This window comes from Acomys russatus, chromosome 25, assembly GCF_903995435.1.
Source record: "Acomys russatus chromosome 25, mAcoRus1.1, whole genome shotgun sequence".
Classification (NCBI taxonomy): domain Eukaryota; kingdom Metazoa; phylum Chordata; class Mammalia; order Rodentia; family Muridae; genus Acomys; species Acomys russatus.
The window spans coordinates 40089678-40112218 of NC_067161.1; the positions used below are offsets into that span (position 1 = coordinate 40089678).

At 52.1% G+C, this 22541-nt stretch overlaps 1 protein-coding gene across 1 annotated transcript in view; it reads right to left on the reverse strand.

The window, feature by feature from the left end:
• Wnt3a (Wnt family member 3A) overlaps positions 1–21836 on the reverse strand; it is a 41639-nt gene extending 19803 nt beyond the window's left edge. The window contains exons 1-2 of the mRNA XM_051168082.1: positions 21605–21836; positions 5431–5672 (exon numbers count right to left, since the gene is read on the reverse strand). Coding sequence (XP_051024039.1) covers positions 5431–5672; positions 21605–21675 — 313 coding nt within the window. The 5' untranslated portion in view covers positions 21676–21836. The remainder of the gene's footprint in view (positions 1–5430; positions 5673–21604) is intronic.
• Positions 21837–22541: the final 705 nt, after the last annotated feature.

Sequence of the window (22541 nt, forward strand, 5' to 3'; positions counted from 1 at the left end):
TGAGTTAAAACTTTTTTTTTTTTTTAAATATAGAATCTCACTGTGAGCTATGACTAGCCTGGAACTTACTATACAGACCAGGCTGTTCTTGAATTTCCAAGAACAGGCCTCTGTCTTCTGAGTAGGATAAAGCCAAACCACACTCCATCATATCTAACTTGCAGCTTTAAGACTCTTTCAAGAAAGTGTAGTAAAAGCCGGGCGTGGTGGCACACAAATTTAATCCCAGCACTTGGGAGGCAGAGGCAGGTGGATCTCTGTGAGTTCGAAGCCCGCCTGGTCTACAGAGTGAGTTCCAGGATAGCCAGGGCTACACAGAGAAACCCTATCTCAAACAAACAAACAAACAAACAAAATAAAACAAAACAAACAAAACACATCTGTGACCTCACGTTCTGTAGTTTTCTTAGCGATCAAAAGCCAAAGAGAGAGTTGGGGAGTTATGATCAAAGTTAAAGATACCTGTAGGAGTGTGGAGAGACGGCTCAGCAGTTGACAGCATGCCTTGCCCTTGCCCAGGGCCCAGATTCAGTTCCCAGCACCCATGCTGGGCAGTTCACAACTGTCTGTAACTCCGAGAGATCTGAACCCTGTTCTGGCCTCCAAGGGCACGCTCATACAAGTATACAAACCCATATACAGACACATGTTACACACTAAAGAAAAAAATTTTTTTTAACTTTGTATGTATTGCGTGTTTTGTCTGCATGTTGTGGAGGATAGAGGAGTGTAGGATTCCTAGAGACGGAGTCACGGAAGGCTGCGAACCGCCGTGTGGAGGGTTGGAATAGAACCCAGGCACTCGGGAAAAGCAGCCGGTGCTCTCAACGGTTGGGCCATCTCTTCAGTCCCCCAAAAGTGATCTTTACTTTTGTACTTCCAAGGACAACTTACAGAGAGTTGAAAAGAAGGCCAAATGTGGGAACACGGGCTTATTAATCTCAGTACTTAAGAGGTGGAGGTAAAAAGATCAGGAGTTTAAAACCAGCCGAGGCTACATGGCATCTGATGCCAAAGAGAGAAAAACTGCCCAAGAATGAGAGAAAACATTGAAAGTTATATAACTGATAAGGGACTTGTATGCAGGACACATATGCACACATATGTATATACATACATATTATCTCCTTTATATTATGTATTAATTTATATAAGATAACATAATCATATATAATATTCTTTTTTTCTTTGAGACAGGGTTTCTCTGTGTAGAGATCCCCCTGCCTCTGCCTCCCGAGTGCTGGGATTAAAGGTGTGTGCCACCACATCTAACTGAAAACAGATTCTTTTTGTTTTTGTTTTTGTTTTTGTTTTTTCGAGACAGGGTTTCTCTGTGTAGCCTTGGCTGTCCTGGATTCACTTTGTAGACCAGGCTGGCCTCGAACTCACAGCAACCCACCTGCCTCTACCTTCCAAGTGCTGGGATTAAGGCAAGCACTACCACGGCCTAGCTGAGACCAGATTCTTATTGTCTGTCTTTCACATATGCACTGAGGCATAAACATTCACACACACACACACACACACAGAAACTAAAACTGTGATTAAAAAGAAAACATACATAACCTAAACCCAAACCAAACACATATAACCCTATTAAAACATGAATAGAAGAACTGAGTAATTTTCTTTTCAGAAAAGGACATATATAACTGATAAATTCTTTTTTTTTTTTCCTCTTCTTCTTTTTCAAGACAGGGTTTCTCTGTGTAGCCTTGGTTGTCTTGGACTCACTTTGTAGACCAGACTTTGCTCCACCTCACAGCAATCTGCCTGCCTCTGCCTCCCGAGTGCTGGGATTAAAGGCGTGGGCTACCACGCCCAGCATAATGGATAAATTCAAGAAAAGATGCTCACATCCACCAAGGCAGCTATGAGAAAGCAACAGAAACAAGTGCTGGTGAAGGAAAGAAACCGAACACTAACCCCCATTTGACAACAACAGGAATATAAAAGTTGCCACTTCCTCAGTGCTAAAATACAGTTGGTGGGTCATGTGGGTCAGTCACCACCTTGCTCCTGCAAAAGACACACCTTAGCATTATGGGGATGTTAGTCCCTAGACCTCCACCCAGTAGAGATGGATGTGTTAGTTGCTATTGCTGTGAATAAAATACCCAACACAAGCCAGGCATGGTGGCTCACACCTTTAATCCCAGCACTTGGGGAGGCAGAGGCAGGCAGATTTATGTGAGTTCAAGGCCAGCCTGGTCTACAAAGCAAGTCCAGGATAGCCAAGGCTACACAGAGAAACCCTGTCTTAAAAAAAACAACAGCAAACCGGACGTAGTGGCGCACACCTTTAATCCCAGCACTCGGGAGGCAGAGGCAGGTGGATCACTGTGAGTTAGAGGCCAGCCTGGTCTCCAAAGTGAGTCCAGGACACCCAAGGCTACACAGAGAAACCCTGTGTCGAAAAACCAAAACAAAAAACAAAACAAAAAAACCCAAAACCAACAGCAACAGCGACATCGCTTGCCTCAGGATTCCAGTAGTTTCAGTCCACCACAGAGAAGCAGCAGAGTGGAGAGGCCTTCTCTGTAGAAAGAGAAGCCACGTTTGTTCACTGTAGCACAGGCTATGGGCAGAAACCCTCAAAGGCCAGCCTCTCAAGAGCCAAGCTCCTAAGGTCTCCACAGCCTACAAAATAAGGCTACCAGCTGAGGGCTGAGTCTTCAAGACATGAGCTTGTGGGGGACAATCCATAGCCCAGCCACAAGGTGCCTTCTACCTTCTCCTCAGATTCCCTTCCGTTTTCTTCATATCTGAAGAGGCAAGGTCCTGAGAAGCCCATGCTAGTAATACATGTGTCTCCTGCTTGGGCACCACGTCCAGCATAGGCAACTCAGCAGCTGTTCTGCACACACTGAGCATCCACACATGCATGTCCCATACATATGTGTATGTGCACCAGACCCCAGATGCACATGGGTTCACGTGCGAGTGCAGCACCCCCACGGGAACCACGCATGTGCATGCATGTGCACACCACAGTCACACATACTGTTATGCTTTGAAATGAAATGTTGTGGGCTGGAGGGCTTTTGAGGTGACTGGATCCTGGCCTGGGAACTAATTAGCAGACTTGACAGAATCGTAATATCATGGTGTTATTAAGCGACAGAGGCCCAGTTGGGGGGAAAGGGTAGAAGCATGACACGGGCGCGCCCTAGAAGGAAATCTCATCCCTGGCTCCTCCCTGATGCTTTCTCTGCTCTCTGTGAAAATAAGAAACCTCTTGTAAGCCTTTTCAGCCACCTCATGACTGCCTTGCCTGAGGCAATGGAGCTGTCTAACTGTGGGCTAAACCCTCTGAAACCATGAGCCAAAATAAATGAAGCTTCCATTTTAAAACTGTTTGCATGAGGTACGTTGTCATAGTAAAAAACCAAACAAGCAAACAAACAAACAAAAAAAAAACCCCCAAACCAAACAAAAACCCATATGTGCTGCTTGTACATAGTCCTGTAGGAAGACATGTGCACACACTAGCATTTGTATTTCTGCACGTACATACATCACATTCCCATGAATACACACGATGGGCCATAAGCACATATACTATAAGCCATGCTTGGTAAACCATACCACCCTGGGGACCTTAACTTCCCCATATACAGTAGTGACTGTTCCTGTGGGGAGCAACTGTGTAATTAGCCTGACTCGCAGTTCTGAAGTTGCAAGCTGTAATTACTTTCCCACTTTATAGATAGGGACGCTGACACTCCTGGAAGTGAGCTAATGGATGTCCCAGGAAAGAACATCAATGGTGGGTCATGATGCTGGGTGAAAGGGGGTCAGAGGAGCTATAGGGTCAGGGCTGGTGGCATGCCGTCCATCCTATAAAGAGAACAGCTGGAGGTTGATGGGACTGGGTGGAGCCACGCAGAAAGCGGAATGCTGCAAGTGAAAGGCAAGGGTCGGGCTGTGTAGAGAGCAGGGCAACCTGCGCCCCCAAAGCCTCATGCTGTCGTCTGCTTTGACCTGGCTGGAACAAAGAATTTAAACACCTTCAAGGCCATAGGGAGCCCACTGCAGGTGGCCAGCTCCAGCTCCCTCTCCATAATACTGTTCTCCTTGAGGACCGCGTCCAGTGTCCATGTTTCCACGCCAGACTTGCCAAACCCCAGGGCCTGTTCTGTCAAAGTGAGGGAGCGTCCAGCAGGCACAAGGACCAGAGCAGCAGGTCAAGAGTGTATTTTGGACTCTGCAGCAAATCCCTGAGGCTGGGTGGCTCAGGAAGCACAGACATCCATTGCTCATAATTTTGGTTCCATCGGGGACTGATGTCCTGGGCAGCAGAATTAGGTCAGGTCAAAATACATTCTACATGTGTATTGAAACATCCTCATAAAACCCAGCACAATGAATATATGCCAATAAAAGAAAAGGAAAAGAAGTGAAATTCCCATCTGGCATCACCATTTACATATAAAATTCTACACACACACACACACACACACACACACACACACACACCGTGTAATGGAATAGTATTCAGCCATCAAAAGGAATGAAGCACTGATGTGTGTGGCAACACAGATGAACTTTGCGAACCTCACACTCAGTGGAAGGAGCCAGCTACAAAGGGCCACAGAGTGCATAATTACATGGAGCGGAAATGTCCGGAGTAAGGAAACCACAGGGGTAGGAAGCAAACCAGTGGTTTCCAGGGGCACTGTGTAATGGGTTTGGGGTTTCCTTTTGAGATGATGAAAATATTTCGGAATTAGGAGGGGTGGTGTCGCAATTCTGTGGGTGTGCTAAGTGTGCTGAGATTGTATGTTCTAAAGTGAATTAAATTATATGATTTCCCCTCTCTTTCAGAGCATGAAAGCTTTCATTTGGTGTGTGTTCTTTCTCTCTTTCTGTCCTGTTTCCCCTCCATTTCTTTGTCTCTCTTCAGATTTCTCCACATCTCTGACTCTGCCTTCCTCTCTGGTTTCTGCCCTGGGTCCCAGAAACCACAGGGAGATGCCTTTGCCCCATTCGGAGTCCTGGCTTGCCACTGGTGCTGAGCCAGCCTCACGTGGGCCTACATATGGAGGGGGCATGCACCACACCACCACACCACCACCGGGGAGCAGAGCCAGCCCAGCCCCTGACCCCCGGCAGCAGGAGGTCAACACATGCTAATTATTGCCTTAACCACTACACTTTAGGATAATTTGCTCCTTGCCAGCAGCTAACCAACACCCAGCCCTCCTGCTGTTTTCTCCTTTCCAAACCAGCCCAGGGGCCCCAGGCCCTGCTGGCTGACATATCATTTCCCCAGCACCCTCCAAGCCTCTCCCACCCCTTGGCTCCCACCCCCCCCCCCCACCTCCTGAACCCTCCTGAGGCACTGATAGGAGGAAGGAGGAAGCTCGGACAGGTAGAGTTTGGAAGGCCTGATGCCCATATAGACATGCCCCTAACCGCCCATGGTACCTTTGTCTAGAACGGGGCCGAAAATCGCCAGGCTGTTGCTGATAGTGGTGCAGTTCCAGCGGCGGCCTCGGAACTGGTGCTGGCACTCCTGGATACCAGCCTTGACACCCTCGGCCACGCTGGGTATGATCTCCACATAATTCCTGCAGAAGCGCAGCTGCTTGGGCACCAGGCCTGGGATGCTGGCGCAGAGGATGGGTTGAGTGCTCAAGGAGGAGTACTGGGGTCCCACAGCCAAGGACCTGGGGGGGGGGGAAGACAAGGAAGAGAGTGAGACCCTCTCTAGAAACAGACTTTCTGCTGTGTTTACAATCCTGGGCGGATGCTGCTTCTGCCATGGAGGGCATCTAGAGACATCACTGTGTACCCAGGATGGAGATCAGATGTCAAGCTGTCACGATTTACTGTGTGCAAGAACCAGGCCAACATTCCTGCTTTGAAGAGGTCCAGGGACCCTCAGCCTGCAGCTCAGGCTTCTGCAGGCACTGGAGGATACAGACAGCAATAGAGAGAGCAAGGATGAGTGAGGGTGGCTGCTGAGGGGGTCTCAGTGGATCCCGGAGCAGGTGGCACTGGCCACCTCAGGACAAGGGAGCACAGTCAGGTGTGGGGGAGGGGAAGACACCAGCTTCCAAGGCGGGGTGTGACATTTGGGCTAAATTTATTCCTGCCTACTTTGGACTAGTCATCCCAAGATACGAAAGCAAATGTCCCCAAAACACTTGTGAGGAGGGAGGAAGAGGCTGTTGGTAAAGTGCCCGCCAGGTAAGGTAAGGTTGAGGGCCTGAGATAGTGTCGTTAGCTGCCATGTGAAAAACCAGGTCGGCATATGTCTGTTACCATAGCACTAAGGGTGAGGTGGGCCACAGGGACAGCCAGTGTAGCCAGTGAGCTCTGGGTTCAGTGACAGACAGACCCTGTCCCCGAAACCAAAGTGGGGAGTGCCAGAAGAAGACATCCAACATCACACACACACACGCACACACACACACACGCACACACACACACACACACACACACACACACAGAGCATGGCATTTGTACATAGTCTACATGCCCTGGGTACACGCCAAACCTAGATGCCAATGATACTGACACAATAGCAAGGAATTCTGATGCAGGAATTTCACGCACGCCCAGTACACATGCAGTGACTTTTCCAAATATTTTCTCCATTTTTTTTTTTTTTCTTCTTGGGTTTTGTCTCACGAAGCCTAGACTGCCCTCAAACTTGCTATATGGCCATGGATAGCCTTGAACTTCTGATCCTCTGACTGGAATTAACAGGTACGAGCCACTATATCTCCCAATATCTCTCTATTGTCTTTCCTTTCTTTGAGACAAGGTCTTGCTCTGTAGCCGTGGCTGACATGGGTACTCACTATGTAGTCGCAGGAGTCCTCGTGGCTCAGCATCTGGAGGGATGTGGCATGGCGCGAGGTCTGGGCCACCATACCCAGCTCTTTCCAAACTCCATTTGCAGTAAGTTAAATCTGTGACTCCAGAACCCTCACATACACAGAGAGCTTGGCTGTTCAAAATTGAACACCCGTTTGTTTATTTACCGAGACAAGGTCCCATGTGGCTCAAGCTAGCCTGGGACTAACTACATAGCTGAGGAGGACCTTGAACTGTTGGTCCTTTTGCCTCCACATCTCCAGCACTGGGACTATGGGCACCACCACGATTTATGTTATACTGGGTGTCAAACCCAGGACTTCATACTCATTAGAAAAGCACTATTGGGGCTGGAGAGATGGCTCAGTGGTTAAGAATTCCTGTCTGCTCTTCCAAAGGACCCGGGTTCAATTCCCAGTGCCCACATGGCAGCTCACAACTGTCTATAACTCTAGTTCTAGGTGATCTGACACCCCCACACCAATGCACATAAAATAAAAAATAAAAATAAAAAAGATTTGTTTAAAAAAAAAAAAAAAGGAAAGAAAAGCACTATCATTGTTTGTTGGGGGTTTTCCCCACTAAGTTTTTGGTTTGGTTTGGGTTTTTTTTTTTCTTTTTTCTTTCTCCCCCCCTCCCCACCTTGTATTCACAGGAAGGCCAGCCCTGTGCAGGTTGGGGGCAGCTTCTGCTCTCGGTAGCTGTGGATCTTTCTTCTCCAGCCCCCCTGACCTCCATGTTTAGTCCAGCTCAGAGATGCCCCCTTCCCTGCCTGCGGTAAGAATTAGCTTGCATTCTCCTTTCGAGGTGCAGACCACCCCGGCTGTCTGGGCGTCCCTAGTGATGGCACTAGATGGACCACACAAGCACCTCTGAGTATGGGGTGAGCAGACACGTGGCAGAGATGAAGAAATCACTGTCCAAGGTCCTGGCTTGAAGGCCAAGACACCCGCATATGGAGTTGCCTGGGATCTGTGCTCCTTGCCCTCAAGCACAGCAGAGGATGGGCCTGACTAGGTGCCCAGGGTGGAAAGGAAGAGACTAGATCAAGGAGGAAAGCCACTGTTGAACTCTGCCACTATGCCACTTTCAGCCGACCACCTTAAAACCAGAGGTCCCAACTTGTCTCATCAGCAGGCCTGCTTTCCTCACATCACAGTGCATCCAGGGCTTTGGCTTTCCTTCCCCCAGCCCCCCACCACCACCCGTGACCCCCCACTCCTCAGGCCTCCATCTGACCCCACCACTCACTGCATCCACATTCACCCCAAGACTATCCCACCTGTGGAAAAGCACAATTTTCCCTTGGCCTGGACAATCTGCACCCCCACTTCCTCCTTTCCTTCCTTCCTTCCCTACTTCCTCCTCCTCTCTTTCTCTTGTTTGGTTTTTTGAGACAGGGTCTTTCTACATAGCTCTGGCTGTCTTGGAACTCACTATGTAGACCAGGCTGGCCTCAGATTCATAGAGATCCTCCTGCCTCTGCCGCCCAAGTGCTATTTTCTTTCTCTTTAAGCAAACACATATTTTTATTTTGTTTTCATGGCATGAGTGTTTTTGCCTGCGTGTATGTGCACCACCACACCTGTTTCTGGGAATCATACGTAGGGCTTTATATATGCTAGGTAACCATTCTACCCACTAAGCTACATTCATAGCTCCCAGAGAAGGGGCATCTGTCTATTCACCCAAAAAAAGGGGGCAGTCTTCCCTCCTCAAAAGCGGTTAACCAGAGACTTAGAGTAAGTGGAAAGTACAGTCGCTCTCAAACAGCAGGAAGAGAGATGCTGGTTATCTCTGTCTTCGCAGTAGGAACTGCCCAGGGCCAGTGGCCAGTTCCCCAGGATGGGTGGTCTCCGCTGTTAGGTCCCAGAACTGAGCATTCATCCTGGGTGCTGATGATATGGGCTTGAAGCTGCTGCTGAGGGGCATGGAGTTGTCAGACCTCAGCTCCCTCCCCACCCAGCTGGGAGTGGCCCCCAAAGGAAGGCAGAGAGGGGACTTCCCAGGTCCATGGCTGCTCCCCAGCCCCCTTCCTCTAGAGATGCTGAGTCAGCCTGCTCTGCATCCCATATTCTGGGCAGGTCCCTGCTCGCCACCTCCCCTAGCTAGGAGGCCAGGGTGTGGGCAGCTCCAGCAGGCTCTCTCCTGCCCCACCTCATGGATTTAGGGAGGTGGAAGAGAGCATTCTCTGGGCGGAAGGGCCCCTCCAGTGTCTTGATCATTTCTTGTTCCCTGTGAGCGGGACCATCAGGAAAGCCCAGACGCAGAGGCCTGGTAGGAAGAAATGCCAAGGGCTGAGCAAGAGGCGCCTGTCATATGATGGAGAAGGGCAGGTTAGGATCAAGGAGGTTCATTAAACTTCTGGATTTCAGTTGGGCTGTGATGGTCAGTCTAGTTTTGTTTTAGTTCTGTCTGTCTGTCTGTCTGCCTGCCTACCTGTCTGTTTTTTGTTTTCTGAGGCAAGTTCTCTCATAGCCCAGGCTAACTTCCAGTTTAAGTTTCCAAAGATGACCTTGAAATCCTCATCCTCCTGCTTCTCCCACCTGAGAGCTGAGACTGCAGGTGTGGGCTCCGTGTCCTAGGCAAGCATGCCACTAATTAGACTACATCCTGTAGACCAGGCTGGCCTCGAACTCACAGAGATCCACCTGCCTCTGCCTCACAAGTGCTGGGATTAAAGGTGTGCACCACCAAGCTCAGTTTTTCCAAACATTTTCAGTTCTCAGCTGGCTAAGTCTGTGCCTACAGAACTCGTGAATATAGAGGGCTAGCCGTAGAACGTTAAACATCGACTTATTTATTTACTTTTCCTTATGTTTTTGAGACAGAGCCCCGTGTATCCCAGTCTCTAGTATGAAGGCAAAGGGTGACTTTGAACTTCTAATCCTCCCTAAAGCTATTTCACCTGTTCTTCCAGATATTCGGCTAGCTGACCATTTCCTGAGTGTCTCCCTCCACCTTCCCCTTCTCAGCTAACGAGACTTGCCGCTGCCAGGCAAACAACTGCTAAGCAACAAGCTCTTGCTAGGTAGCCCAGGCTAGTCTCAAACTCACACCCTGTTTGCCTTTTTTTTTTTTTTTTTTTTTTTTTTTTTTTGAGACAAGGTTTCTCTGTGTAGCCTTGGCTGTCCTGGACTCACTCTGTAGACCAGGCTAGCCCCAAACTCACAGAGATCCACATGCCTCTTCCTCCTAAGTGCGGGGATCAAAGGTGTGTGCCACCACAGCTTACTCTTTCTTAACACCAGCAAGAGGAGAAACTGACTCTGAAGTGTAAGTGCCAAGATCTCTTTGTACCATCATCAAGACACTTCCCAGGGTAGGGGAGATAGTGAATAAGGGGGTCCTGTTCCCAAGCCTGACAAGCTTCAGTTGGTCCCTAGAACCCACAACATGGAAGGAGAGATCAGATTCCTGAAGTTGACCTCTGCTGGGGCATGTGCACAGGTCCAAGTAGACCGAGAGAATAAATAAATAAAATGTAATTAAAATGAAAAACCAAAAGAAATAGTCCAGAAGGAAATGGAGACAATATAGCTATGACAAACCGAACCAGTTGAGTCATCGGAAGGAGAGCAAGTTTGAATTTTGGAGGGTTTATGCTGCTGTGCGCGCTAGACTTCGACATAACTCTAAATAGCAATAGCATCTGTAATTTCTTCACTAGCTTGCACCCACCATGTCTTCCCTCAATGATAGAAACCATGGCTGTCACAGCAGCGTGCCACCTCCTTTCATAACTGAAGGTGAGGTCCCATCACAATTAGCAGATCTGGGAAGGAAAATGCTTTTTTCTCATCCCATCTGGGACATGGCCATGGGTTTAGTGCCCAGGGGCTGCACAGGAATATGACGCAAGGGTTTGGATGTCCACCAGGTCTCTACTGCTGTAGGCTGAGTAACTGGATGATTCTACACTCAGAAAAAGTTGGCTGCTCACCAGGATAGCTTCTTGTTTCTGTCCCCTACAGCCCCCTCCCCCAGAGCCTCTCCAAGCCCAGAATCTGGTAGCACCCCAAACTCTGAGGCGTTCCCATGGTTCTGAGGTCCAGAACTATTCCCAAAACCTCCTATCAGGGTTTGGGGGTATATATTGAGGTCTGAGGGTCTAAGTTTACCTACTCATGTGTGCTTTCAGAAGTTGGACCTCAAGCATGGAGTTTGCATCTAAGTTTCTGGCTCTGAGACCAGACTGTCAGGAGCTGCCCCAAGCCACAGCCAGCCAGCCCTGGAGAACTCAGTCCTTCAAACAGCCTACAAAATGACCGTCAACAGCACGAATGAGGTTAGAAGTGGCGTCCCCAGTCTGGCTGATACCTGTGAGCTGCAAAGCTTTCTTAAATCTGTGGGCATTTGTTCTGCTTTGACAAGAACCAAGGGGTACACCGCTGGCTTCCTCATTTGCACTGTGTTCTCCTACCCTCTCCTGAGTCCTTAACACCCAGAACAAAAAAAAAGCATCTTTGAGAGATGCCACCTTCTAGGTCACCTTGTGGGATCACATGCCACTACCCCATTGGCTTAGCCTGCGGACAGCTGCCCCTTCCTGTTTCTTCCTAGGACCTTTCTTCCCACAGATCATGTCATGCTGAATCTGTTCTGTCAAACCTCTATTTGTTATAGATGGTTGTGAGCCACCATGTGGTTGCTGGGAACTGAACTCAGGACCTCTGAATGAGCAGCCAGTGTTCTTAACCTCTGAGCCATCTCCCCATCCCACAAACCTCTCACCTTTATCCCAGCCCTGCACCTGCCTGTCCTCTGCTCCAGTCCCCCTGGGTGGAGCTCATGGGTGGGTGACATCTTCATAGACCCTATAGTGGCTTCCTCCAGCCAGCCAAACTAGGACAGGTGCAACCCAAGGCCACCTGGGGACAAGAAACCAAGACTTGGTGAGTGGAACCTGTACCACGATTTCAGGTTGACACACGGCACAGTGTCTCCCAAGGGCAGGCACTCCTTCATGCACTCCCGTTCAGATGTGTACACTTGCATTGGATGCCAGGGGTCAATCTTGCGTGCTGTTCCTTAGGGGCTATGTGCCTTGTGTTGTGTTATAGGGCCTCTCAATGGAACCTACAGACCACTAATTAGGCTAGGCCAGCTGGTCAGTGAGCTCTAGGGGCCTGCCTGTCTCTACCTCCTCAGCACCAGTATTGCAAAACTATGCCACCATATTCTGCATTGAGGATCAAACACTGGCCCTTGTGCTTCTGCAGCATAAACGTCATATACTGACTGAGCCATGGTCTTGGCCCCAGTACACTATGACACTCTTGAATGCATTAAGCCTCAGGCCAAGCAAAATAACGTTTATGAATGAGTCCGACATAAAGAAATGCATCGAGCCGAGCCCATGTGCAGCCACCACATCAAAATGACACACAGCATTTACAAAGGTGGCTTGCTTCCTTTCCAGAAGCACTTCCACCAAGGGCAAATCATCAAAGGAGAAGAGGATGCTGGCCTCAACCCTCACCTTACCCCCTGTGATGCTCTATTCTGGCCTGCCCTCTAAGACTCTGGGAGCCTCAGTTTCCTTAGCTGAACTGGTGGTGACAGGGGTGGAGCATATGGGCCCAGTCTCAGAAACAAGCCCCTTCCACCTTCAAGTCCCACAACTCTAAAGATTCCTCAGAGACAAGGAATCTTCAGGCTTGAGTCCAAATGCAAAACACCTGAAGCACCTTTACCACTTGTCTTTTCAGCTTTCTCCACCCCATCCAGGGCTTAGCCATGTCTCCCTAGACATTTGGACTTCCTCTGGCCTCTCTGGAGCTATTGTTCCTCCTCAAAGGCCAAGACTTATCAGATCCAAACCCCCAAGAGATATCAGGGGTTGGAGAAGGAACAGAAACCAGTAGAACCCGAGCCCTGGCAGTTAGCCAGCCGCCCTTGCCTGTTTATAAGCCCCAGAGACAGCCACCAGCCAAACAGGTAGTCTCTGAGAGAGGGTTTCTCTGTGTAACCCTGGCTGTTGTGGACTCACTTTGTAGACCAGGATGGCCTTGAACGCAGAGAGATCCTCTAGCCTCTGCCTCCCGAGTGCTGGGATTAAATATGTATGCCACACTGCCTAGCAATGAACCTAGTCTTTATAAAGCCCTTAGTGCCCATCCTGAGATCCCAGGAGTGTCTGATGAACTCTGGCTTTACCCTATCACGTAGATACTTCTCACGTGTGCAAATTAGTATCCAGACAAAGACACACAGCTCTCACTTAAGGTTAGTCAAAGGAGCCTGTGTCCTGGCTTAAGCTGTGCCCCTATCTTTTACCCAGGAAACTATGAAGAATAAGAGACCCGGCACCCAGTGGTGGTGGCGCACACTTTTAATCCCAGCACTCAGGAGGCAGAGGCAGGTGGATCACTGTGAGTTTGAGGCCAGCTTGGTCTACAAAGCGAGTCCAGGATAGTCAAGGCTACACAGAGAGATCCTGTCTCGAAACAAACAAACAAACGAAAAAAGAATGAGACCCTAAAAAAAAAAAATAGAGTAGAAGACCCTGTAACCAGCGCCTCCCTATCCATACCCAGCCCATGTCGGGAGGTCACGGTAAGGTCTGAGCCCTGCCTTGGGGTGATGGAAACAGCTAGGGCAGGAGGGCCCTGCCTGGGCCTGGGGAGAAGCTGGGAGGCCGGCACACCCTCACTGCACCCATTTCTCTGCACCTGGCCTCTGTGATTCACTACAGGAGGAATTCATTCCATTTCCCCTCTCTCTGCCAACCAGGGTGGAGGACAGCCTCTTGGGAGAAGCCTACAAACTCTACTTTCAGCTAGAATTTGAACGGTCCAACTGAGATGTCACATTGCAAGGTCCTCTGGATAAGCGCCACCACCACCACCACCACCCGCAAATCAGCATCCCCACCCCCACCCCCAAGAAACCTTTTCCTGGATCCCAGCAGAAGGACTGGCAGCCAAAGTCAGGTAGCGGACTCAGCATCACAGACCCCATGTAACCGCTGAGGCCACCATCAGAAAGTTCCCAAAACGCAGATGTTTCAACTAAGCCTTAGAAAGCAGAGCTGAAACTTTTGATCCTTACGAAAGCATGTATCTGTGAGTCAAACAAGAACAGCCTCTACTGATGGAGATGCCTGTGTGGTGCCAGCCAGCTCTCCTCTCCTCTTCATTTCCATCAATGCTGTTAATTTTTTTTTAATCATTACTTAATCACAGTTTGTTTTTTAAAGGGGGTAGGTATCGCCTTCCACGTAGAGTGTGCAGAACACCGTTTTGGAACAAAGCCCCATCCTTACACTCAGGGTTTCATCCTGTGGCTGCAGCCACGTGAGCCACGCCTGCAGCCGGCAAACACTAATGGTTTTTCTCCCTCCTCCTTCCCTTGCTCCTGTTGAAAGGCCGGGCACCTGGCCAGGGATATAGCAGAGATGCTGGCTGTGACATGCAGGGGAGGAAGGAGGCTGGCCCAGCACTGGGAGATGGGCAGCAGGCCAGCCAAGCCTGGGCCAGCACTGGCCTCCCTGGGCCAACGGTCCCTAGCTTCTGTTTGGTCTCGAGTGAATTTTCCCATCCTTGTGTCATGGCACCGGCTCCATGTTAGCTAGCGTAGAGGCTCCTGGAGCAAGCAGAGGACACACCACCATTTATGATGGAAGCTTGTGGCCAGGCAGAGAGGCGGTATGAGGAAGTAACTAGGCAGGGGTGCTGAGGCCGGTTGCATTTGGGTGAGGGGCCCAGACTACTGTGCTATTTAGTCACTTGAGCACTGTGACAACCTTTCCTCTCCTGGGCCTCAGTTTCCCTATTTATCCTATGAAGTGGTCAGACTTTATTCTAACTGAAGCTTCAAAATAGGAGCAGGACGTACAAGTCTCCATCTGATTTTCTGACTTTAAAGTCTGAGCCATATGCTAGTGATCGACCCTCTGCTCACCCCGCCCTCCCAGAAGCACTGTACTGGTGGCTCTGCTATCAGCCTGTCTGGAACTGTCTCTTGTCTACCTTTTCCTGCATGTGTATCTGGCGCAGGAAGTGCTTTGCTTTGCTTGACTTCTCTTGTCCTCTGCTGGCATGGAGTCAGGCACAGTAAGCACTGCATTGGATCCTGGCAGGTGGGATTCGCAAGGCTCTGCCCAGAGGGCACAAGGAGGATCATGGGTAGAGAGGTCTCTTCTGATAAGGGTCCCCAGCCAGTGTGTTGTGGGGTTGATGGAGTATTCATGCCCTGCGTACGTGCCTGCGTGCGTGCATGCTTCCACTCCCATACCTGAGGCCCAGGTTTTGGGGTTCACTCTGTTCATGGACAACCAGAGCGCACTCTCTGCCCTTGAATGGGGCTGCTTGGGACCCACCCAGAAGGAGAGCTGTCCCCAAGGTACCCCATGTTCCCGAATCCCCAATGACTGGCTGCCTTCCCACAGATGGATGGCATCCCCAGAAAGTGGAAGCCCTCCTTGAGATTCCCGCACTTTCTGAGTTGGGGAGGGGTCCCAAGTCCTCACTCCAGGCTGCACAGGGCCCTGCCTGAAGCCTTCCCAGCCAGCGCCTGTCCTGCCCCGCCGGGCCAGTAGGATTACTGACACATACTTTGAGCGAGTCCTGGCAGGCGGGAGGCTCCCGCGCCGGCGGCCATGTGTTTGCCAGCCTCCCTGGGCGGCAGCGGCACGTTCTGCTGGTAAAGGAATGTGGAAGCTCCGATGTATCAGACACCTCCAGGGTGTCACCTGGGGAGCCCTGGAGGGAGACCTAGGTAGAGACAGAGGCCAGGTTCCCGTAGGTCTTAGGGCTGGAAAGCTGTCACGTGGTGGGATGGGGGAAGGCGTTAGAAATATTTAAAAAAACATGTCCCGGTGTCCTCCATGTTCAGGTATAGTATCCATTTGTCACAAGATAGACCCCCCCCCCCCATCCATCCATCAACTCAACATAACCTTACTGATTGGCTGCAGAAAGCAGAAAGCAAGGGCAGGAAGGAGACAGGAAACCATACTGACTGAGTCTGCTTGTCACAACCTTGATGATAGGTGTAGGAGTGTGCTATTTCCAAAGGAGAGGAATGCTCCTGGGTACAGGTGGCAGGGCCCAGGTGGCTAAGACCTCTGTGGTCATGAGCCTGTGTCTTCTCTCTGAGACTGCGTCCCACAGCTATCTACAAATACAGTATGTGTCCAACAGCTCACCACAGGAACACATTTCCTTCAGGTGTGCATGGTGGAGCTGAGGGCCTTGTGGACTCTAAGGAGGAGTGGACTATGTGGCCCTTGCATTGTTAACAGCCTCCTTGAAGTTTCAGCCTTTGGAAGGGGAGGGAAGTAACCAGTTCCCTTTCTCAGCTTTGGATTTTGTAGCTCATCATGTCCCAGACAGCAAGACTAGTACCAGGTCAAATCCTCAGGAAGCCCTTTTCACACCATGAACCCATGACAGCCTTCTGCCGCTTATTTATACCCCTGGCTGCAGCTTCTGCGGGCCAAGCAGAAGACAGGGCCTCCTTCTCCAGAGGTCTGTCAGAGATCCAAATGGTCCTTCCCGAAGCCTCTCAGCCTAACAGCCCAATTCTTCAGCTTCCCAGAATAGAAGCAAATGCCGAAAACCCAAAGGCCGGGCCAGCGGTGCTCACACCTGGGACCCAGGGCATATAGGGTGGGGAAGAGCTCAGCTGATGAGTTCAGGCTGGTACACAGGCTTAGATGCCTCCAAGACCAACCAGAGAAGAGCCAGATTTGTTGGTGTGCTATCATTAAGCTACTGAGATACCACTCTCCACCCCCCACCCACGCCCACCCCCCACTCACCCCTGGAACCTTTTCAATTCTAGATTGCATTTCTGCAGATGATTGATTGATTATTCAGAACTAAGGTCTGGTCACACACCAAAAGGCACTGATCATATTCTATGGACCAAGGTGACAAATTTGAGTCCTGTTTCCCTTTTTTTTTTTTTTTTTTTTGTGGTGACGAGAGGGGGTGGGGGTTCAAGACAGGGTTTCTCTGCGTAGCTTTAGCTGATCTGGACTCCCTTTGTAGACCAGGCTCACATTGATCTGCCTGCCTCTGCCTCCTGAATGCTGGGATTAAAGGAGTGTGTGGTGCCACGCCCGGCTTGTTTCCTGAATCTTTAACCATCCCAAAAAAAGAAGGATGGTTTGAGTTGCCAAGGGACTGGAAATTTCTGAGCCTCCAGGCCAAAGGTTTTGTTTGTTTGTTTTTCTTTTCTCCTGAGACGGGGTTTCTCTGTGTAGCCCTGGCTGTCCTGGAACTCACTCTATAGACCAGGCTGGCCTCGAACCCAGAGATCCACTTGCTTCTGCTTCCACAAGTGCTGGGATTAAAGGCATGTGGCACCACTGCCTGGCCAGGCCAAAAGTTTGTATAAGGGACCAGATGTCTGTGTATGTAGTGGAAGTCACCAGGCCATTAATGATTACCTAGGAGTATACTAACTGATTTTGTATTGACTCACCCTCTGCTCTGGCCACAAAGGGGTCTGGGAAACTTTATGCAAATGAATGAGATAGAAAATCAACTTAAGAGGACATGAAGTTGGGTGGAAGGAAGACACCCAGCCTTGGAGACGTCCCCCATAGCATTTGGAGGGAGCATCAGAGTCTGGAAGGGCTAGGCAAATTGGGCTCTGGAAAAGGCTGGCTTTGAATAATCCTCTGTGGTTGATGATGGAAGTTGGATGATTGGCAGTTCCAGGGCAGCAACACCTAGCCCCGTGCTCCAGGACTTGCAATATTAGTAGTAGTGGTGATTTACTTAATGTCTTGATTTCTTTTGATTAGTGGGTTTTATGTTAGTTACTGACCAAGGAGGTGAGAGAAGGGAAGAAGGGAGAAAAAGAGAAGGAGGGAACAGAATGATTGACAGAGGTGGGCCGATAGGGGAGGGGGGAGGAGCAAGAAGATGAGGGAGGAGTGGGCTTTAATGGCTGGAGTGGGATGAGGTAGGCTCTGCAGCCCTGCCTGTAACAAGCCAGGAGATTTACCTGTCTCTGTCTATCTAGCTGGCCTCTCATCTCTTTGTCTGCTCCGCGCAGCAGCTATACACCTGCTCGCCTTGGCAACCTGGTGATTCCAGCTGGATCACCCACCTCTTCTGTAACCTTCTCTCCACCTTCTCCCCCCCCCACCACCACCACACACACACCCTCCTGACTCTCTCACTTACCCTGTGTGTTCCACCCAGAGGCTTTGTTTCCCCCACTCTGGGGCAGACTGCTGGCAGCCATTATCAGGGCACAAAGTGATGGGAAGACAGCTAAGAGCACTGACTCCCAGGCTGCTGGCTGTGCCTAGCAGTGCATGGGCAGGGGTGGGGGGGGGTCGGGGTGGCAGAGAAGAGGAGCTAGAGCTGGTCCTAAAGAAACAGGACCCCTTAAAGTGTCCCTGGGACACAGCACACAGTTTCAGGGATACCCAGAGAGGACATTTGTCAGAAGCTACTGAGGAGCTGTGAGAGAGATGGGCACTCTTCCCCGCCTACTCTGCAGTGTGTTTCCTATACTCAGGAGCTGGTGGTCCAGCAGGAACGTGTCCACAGGAGAGGATCCCTGATGAAGAAGGGAGAAACAAGAGCTGGGAAGCAGCTACTACATAAACAGGAAATCCAGGTGGCAGCGAGGGCATGGGCTAAGTGTCCGGGTGAGGACTGAGAACCGAGGCAAGAAGTGGCTGGTGAGAGTGGGAATGCAGCAGTGCAGTCTGTGGAGGGCCCAGAAGAATTTCTAAGTTTTTTACAGAGTCAATTCTTTGCCACAAAGCTGACCTCTCAGACAGGAGTTGACAAGAAGGAAGGAGGAGGAGGGAGGGAAGCCCCGGGCACATCTTAGATTTCTTCCAGTGTCCTCTGATGGGGTCCGCTTTCTTTTAGCCCCAGGGAACTGCTCCTCTTCCCCTGGGGTCTTTCCAATGAGTTCTAACACTGTGAGAAGAGAACCTGGCAAACAGAGTGGGAAAAGCCAAAAAGAACCTGCCTGTGGGACTTGGTCTGGTCCACTTGCCTACCCCTCTCCCCAGTAGCTGAAGTTCCCAGGACAGATGCAATTGGAGGTCTTACTTTGGGATAGGCCTGGCCCTCCCTCTGTAGTACCAGGACTGGCGTTGGGGTTGAACACATCACTCCTGAGAGCAGATCCTGTGGAGGTGGTGGCCTTGTATGGTCCCACGAAGGAGCAGGAACACCAACCTTCTCCTTCTTCTCCCTCCCCCCCTCCCCCGCCCCCCAAGAGCCGCACCAACTTCAAAAGCCTAATTACTCCTGATTTGAGACTTCCTGGTTTTGTTCCTCCAGGTGAGGAGGTTTGGGGGCTTTCACTTTCATAGGTAAGGGGAGCTGGGGACTGGGAGGCAGGCTCAGGCTAGACAGGAGGTGAAGTGAACCGGTCAATGGATAGGCTGAGGGTAAATGTAACAAATCATAAGAAAAGGTTTTTTCATGTTCCCGGTTTTGCCTCTGTGTAGTGTTCAGCGGCAGCCGCACACCCCGCAGTGGACACGATGTCCCACCACTTTGGAAGCTATGCCTCATCTAGGCTCAGGACTGGGCAGGAGAAAAGAGGAGACGCTTGAAGCTCGGAGAGGTAGAAAGCGCAAAGCAACCTTTATTAGGGAGCCCACTAGCACACTGTATAAAGTGACTGCAGCCACTGCTGCTCTTTTTAGGGGACCCTCTCTCTCCATTCTGCTAGCACGCCCTATCCAGCTGTCGCTTAGAGCTTGCTGAGGGCGGGGGGGGGGGGGTGCGGCGGCGGGAGGGGGGCTCTGAGAGGGAATAGAGGAGGCAGGAGAGGAACTCGGTCTTGTCCCCAGGAAGCCAGTATCCGAGAGTGGGGGGCTGGGGGCTGGGGGCTGTGTCTCAGGAAGCAGAATTGTTAAGTGTGAGAATCCTACAGAGAACAAAGTGGGAGTAGGGGGTGGGCGGAGAGGTGGCCCTTGTCACCCACCCCTATGAATACCAGGTGGACTTCCGTATCACTTTCTGGGGCCAAAGGGGCTGCCCCAGTCCTTTGAGGGAAGGGGTGGGAAGGCTAAGGGCCTCACTTTTTTCACACCCCTCCTCTCTCACCTGGAGAATGCCCGGTGCACCCGAGGGGGTCCAACAGCCCAGGTGAAAAGGAAGCTATACTTCTTTTGGCCTGGGGGGGGGGGACCCGGCTAGAGACCACCCCCCCGCCCCTGCCACGACCATAGGGACAAAAATCCCAGGACGCGGAGTAGCCAGGTGGCTGGCGACAAGGCCCTTCTTTATGAGAGTAGAGCGGGGGCGAAGGCGCTTCCTCTTGAGCCCAGGAATTCAGCGGCGGCGGGTTCTAATTAGAAGCCTGGCGCAGGAGCGGGCAGCCCGTGGGGCTCCCTCGGACGCGCTGCCCCTGGCTCCCCGCGAACAGCGGGACGCGGCTAATGTGTCAGCGCTCCTAGACGCTCGCCGGTCGCAGCCCTCGCTCGCGGAGGCCATAGGGCTCCACAGGTGCAGCTCCGGGGACTTAAAATCTCACGGAAGCTAAGGCTCTGCTAGACCCCTGTAGAGCGCACCCGCTCCGCAGCAGCCTCCCCAGCCCCTAGCAACTCCCGGTTGCCCACCTTCCATCCCTACAGCGGCGCGGGCCCTGCATCCCCACCCCAGGCTTCTCAGCTCTTCTCCTGAAGCATCACGAAGAGAAAAATGATTATCGGATTAGATGTACTTCAGCTCGCTGGGTCCCCCCTTCCCCTCGGCATAATTATTATAATTCCAGGCAAGCTGTCGGAGAGTGTTCCTGAGGGAAGGGGGGGGGGTGTTGCTCATGTTTGTGGGAGGCTCTGTCCGACTGAGTCTCCACCCGCGCGGCGCGTCCCGGCCCCTGGGCGCTCGCATTCCTCTCGCTTGTGTTCCAGAGATTTGCGCATCTGATCGTGGCCTTAAGTCTGTTCTCTAGGCAGGGAGGAGGGTATTAAAACACCTAGAGTAAGGGTCGCCCCAACTTCTTCTCCGCTCAGGGTACGTGCGGAGGACATAGGGCCTGAGAGCCAGGACCTTTCCTTTGCTTAATTTCACTCTATTCACAGGCTGAGAAGGGTCTCCTCGTAGTGTACCTTGTCCGGAGTGGAGGATGCTGTCCAGCTCTCCAGGACTGGATCCCCGAAGCCTCTGCCCCGAGAAACTCAAATCCCTTTCTTTACCTACTGCTCAACTCTCTCGGCAGTGGACGGCTGTGGACGGCAGACAGACCCCTCTAACCCGACAGCCACTAAGAAGCGACAGCAACAGCTTTGGGGAAGCGCGCAGGGCTCCGGGTTGGCCACGGTGCGCCTTGCCGCAGGCTCCGCGCCACTCCCCGCCCGGTCTCGGACTATCTTTACGTAACTGCGCTGCCCCGAGCTGTTCGGTCTTGTCTTGACGACTTTGTTTTAAAATGTGTGCGTGCGTGTGTGTGTGTGTGTGTGTGTGTGTGTGTGTGTGTGTGTGTGTGTAAGAGCGTCCCTAATAAGAGTGTCGCTTTTCCTCGCGCTGCTTTCCTTTTACATTCTCCTCAACCATCGCCTCTGCGATGTCATGTGCTAACCCGCTTTCTGCCGCTCTTGTTCGACGCCAGGGACAGCATGGACTTTCCCTGCCCTTCCTCCCCGCCTGCCAGGGAAATCAGTGTCCCCGGAAGCTCTGCCACCCGCGTCCCAGCTGCGGCCCGAACAGGTCCAAGTGGCAGCCAAGAAAAACAACCGGTCCGCAACCAGTGAGCGGAGCGACGGTGGGGGCCCTGCCCCAGGGCACGGCTGCCCTAGGATGGCACTAGGGCCGGGGAAAACGCAAGTAGACTCACTCACCACCAGATCGGGTAGCTGCCCAGAGCCTGTTTCAGGCTGCAGAGCACTAAGAGGTATCCGAGAGGAGCCATCGCGGGCTTGAGCGCGCAGGGCGGGGAGTCCGCCCCGAGAGCGCTAGCGCCGGGGCTGGCCCGGCCCTAGGAGGTGGCCCGGCTGCAGTAGTGCTGAGTCCTCTGTGGCAGCGGGGTGCGCGGGGTTCCCGGGTGTGCACCGGTACACGGGCTCCGAGGGCGGCGCTGCGCCAGGTGGGCCGGCGGCCGGGCGGCGGGCCGAGGCCCTGGGCGGCGCGGGGCGGCGGGGGCGGGGCAGCGCCGCGGGGGGCGCCTGCCGGGGCTGGGGCCGGGGCGGGGCGGGCAGGGGGCGGGCGGGGCCCTAGGGATTTGGAGCCTCGCGGCGCTGGCCCCTCCCGCAGCCGTGGGTGCGCGGGGTGCTAGGGTGAATGGGAACGCTCTAGGCGCTGAGGTGTTGAAGGTGTGTGCAGAGTGCGGGGTGTGTCGTTGTTCGTGGAGAGGGTGCTGGGGTGCTGGGACACTGCAGGTATGTGACGGAGTGCAGTGCGCGCCGGATGCACAGGGTGTTAGATGTGCCCAGGTGTACATAGGGAGTTCTTCTGCACCACGGTAGTGGCCTTCCAGGGCTGCGCTATGTCAGCTGGGAATTGCATTGCGTAGACCTCCGGCTTGGGCTTGGTCCTTCCCGGTCTCAACCTATGGGGTCACTGTGCCAGGCCCTGGATCTTCAGCCCCGGGCGCCCAGAGCTCGCGGCAAGACACACAGCGCCCCCCCCCACCGCCCGCCTCACCCCCGTCCAGTCCCCAGCGCTTTTTTCTGTTCTGTCACATCCTGTCTCTAGCTCTTGAGCACGTTGAAGCTCCTCTTATCCATAACCTAGTCTCGGGAGTCAGTTTGTAGCCACACCCCTGCCAGGAGCAGGGAC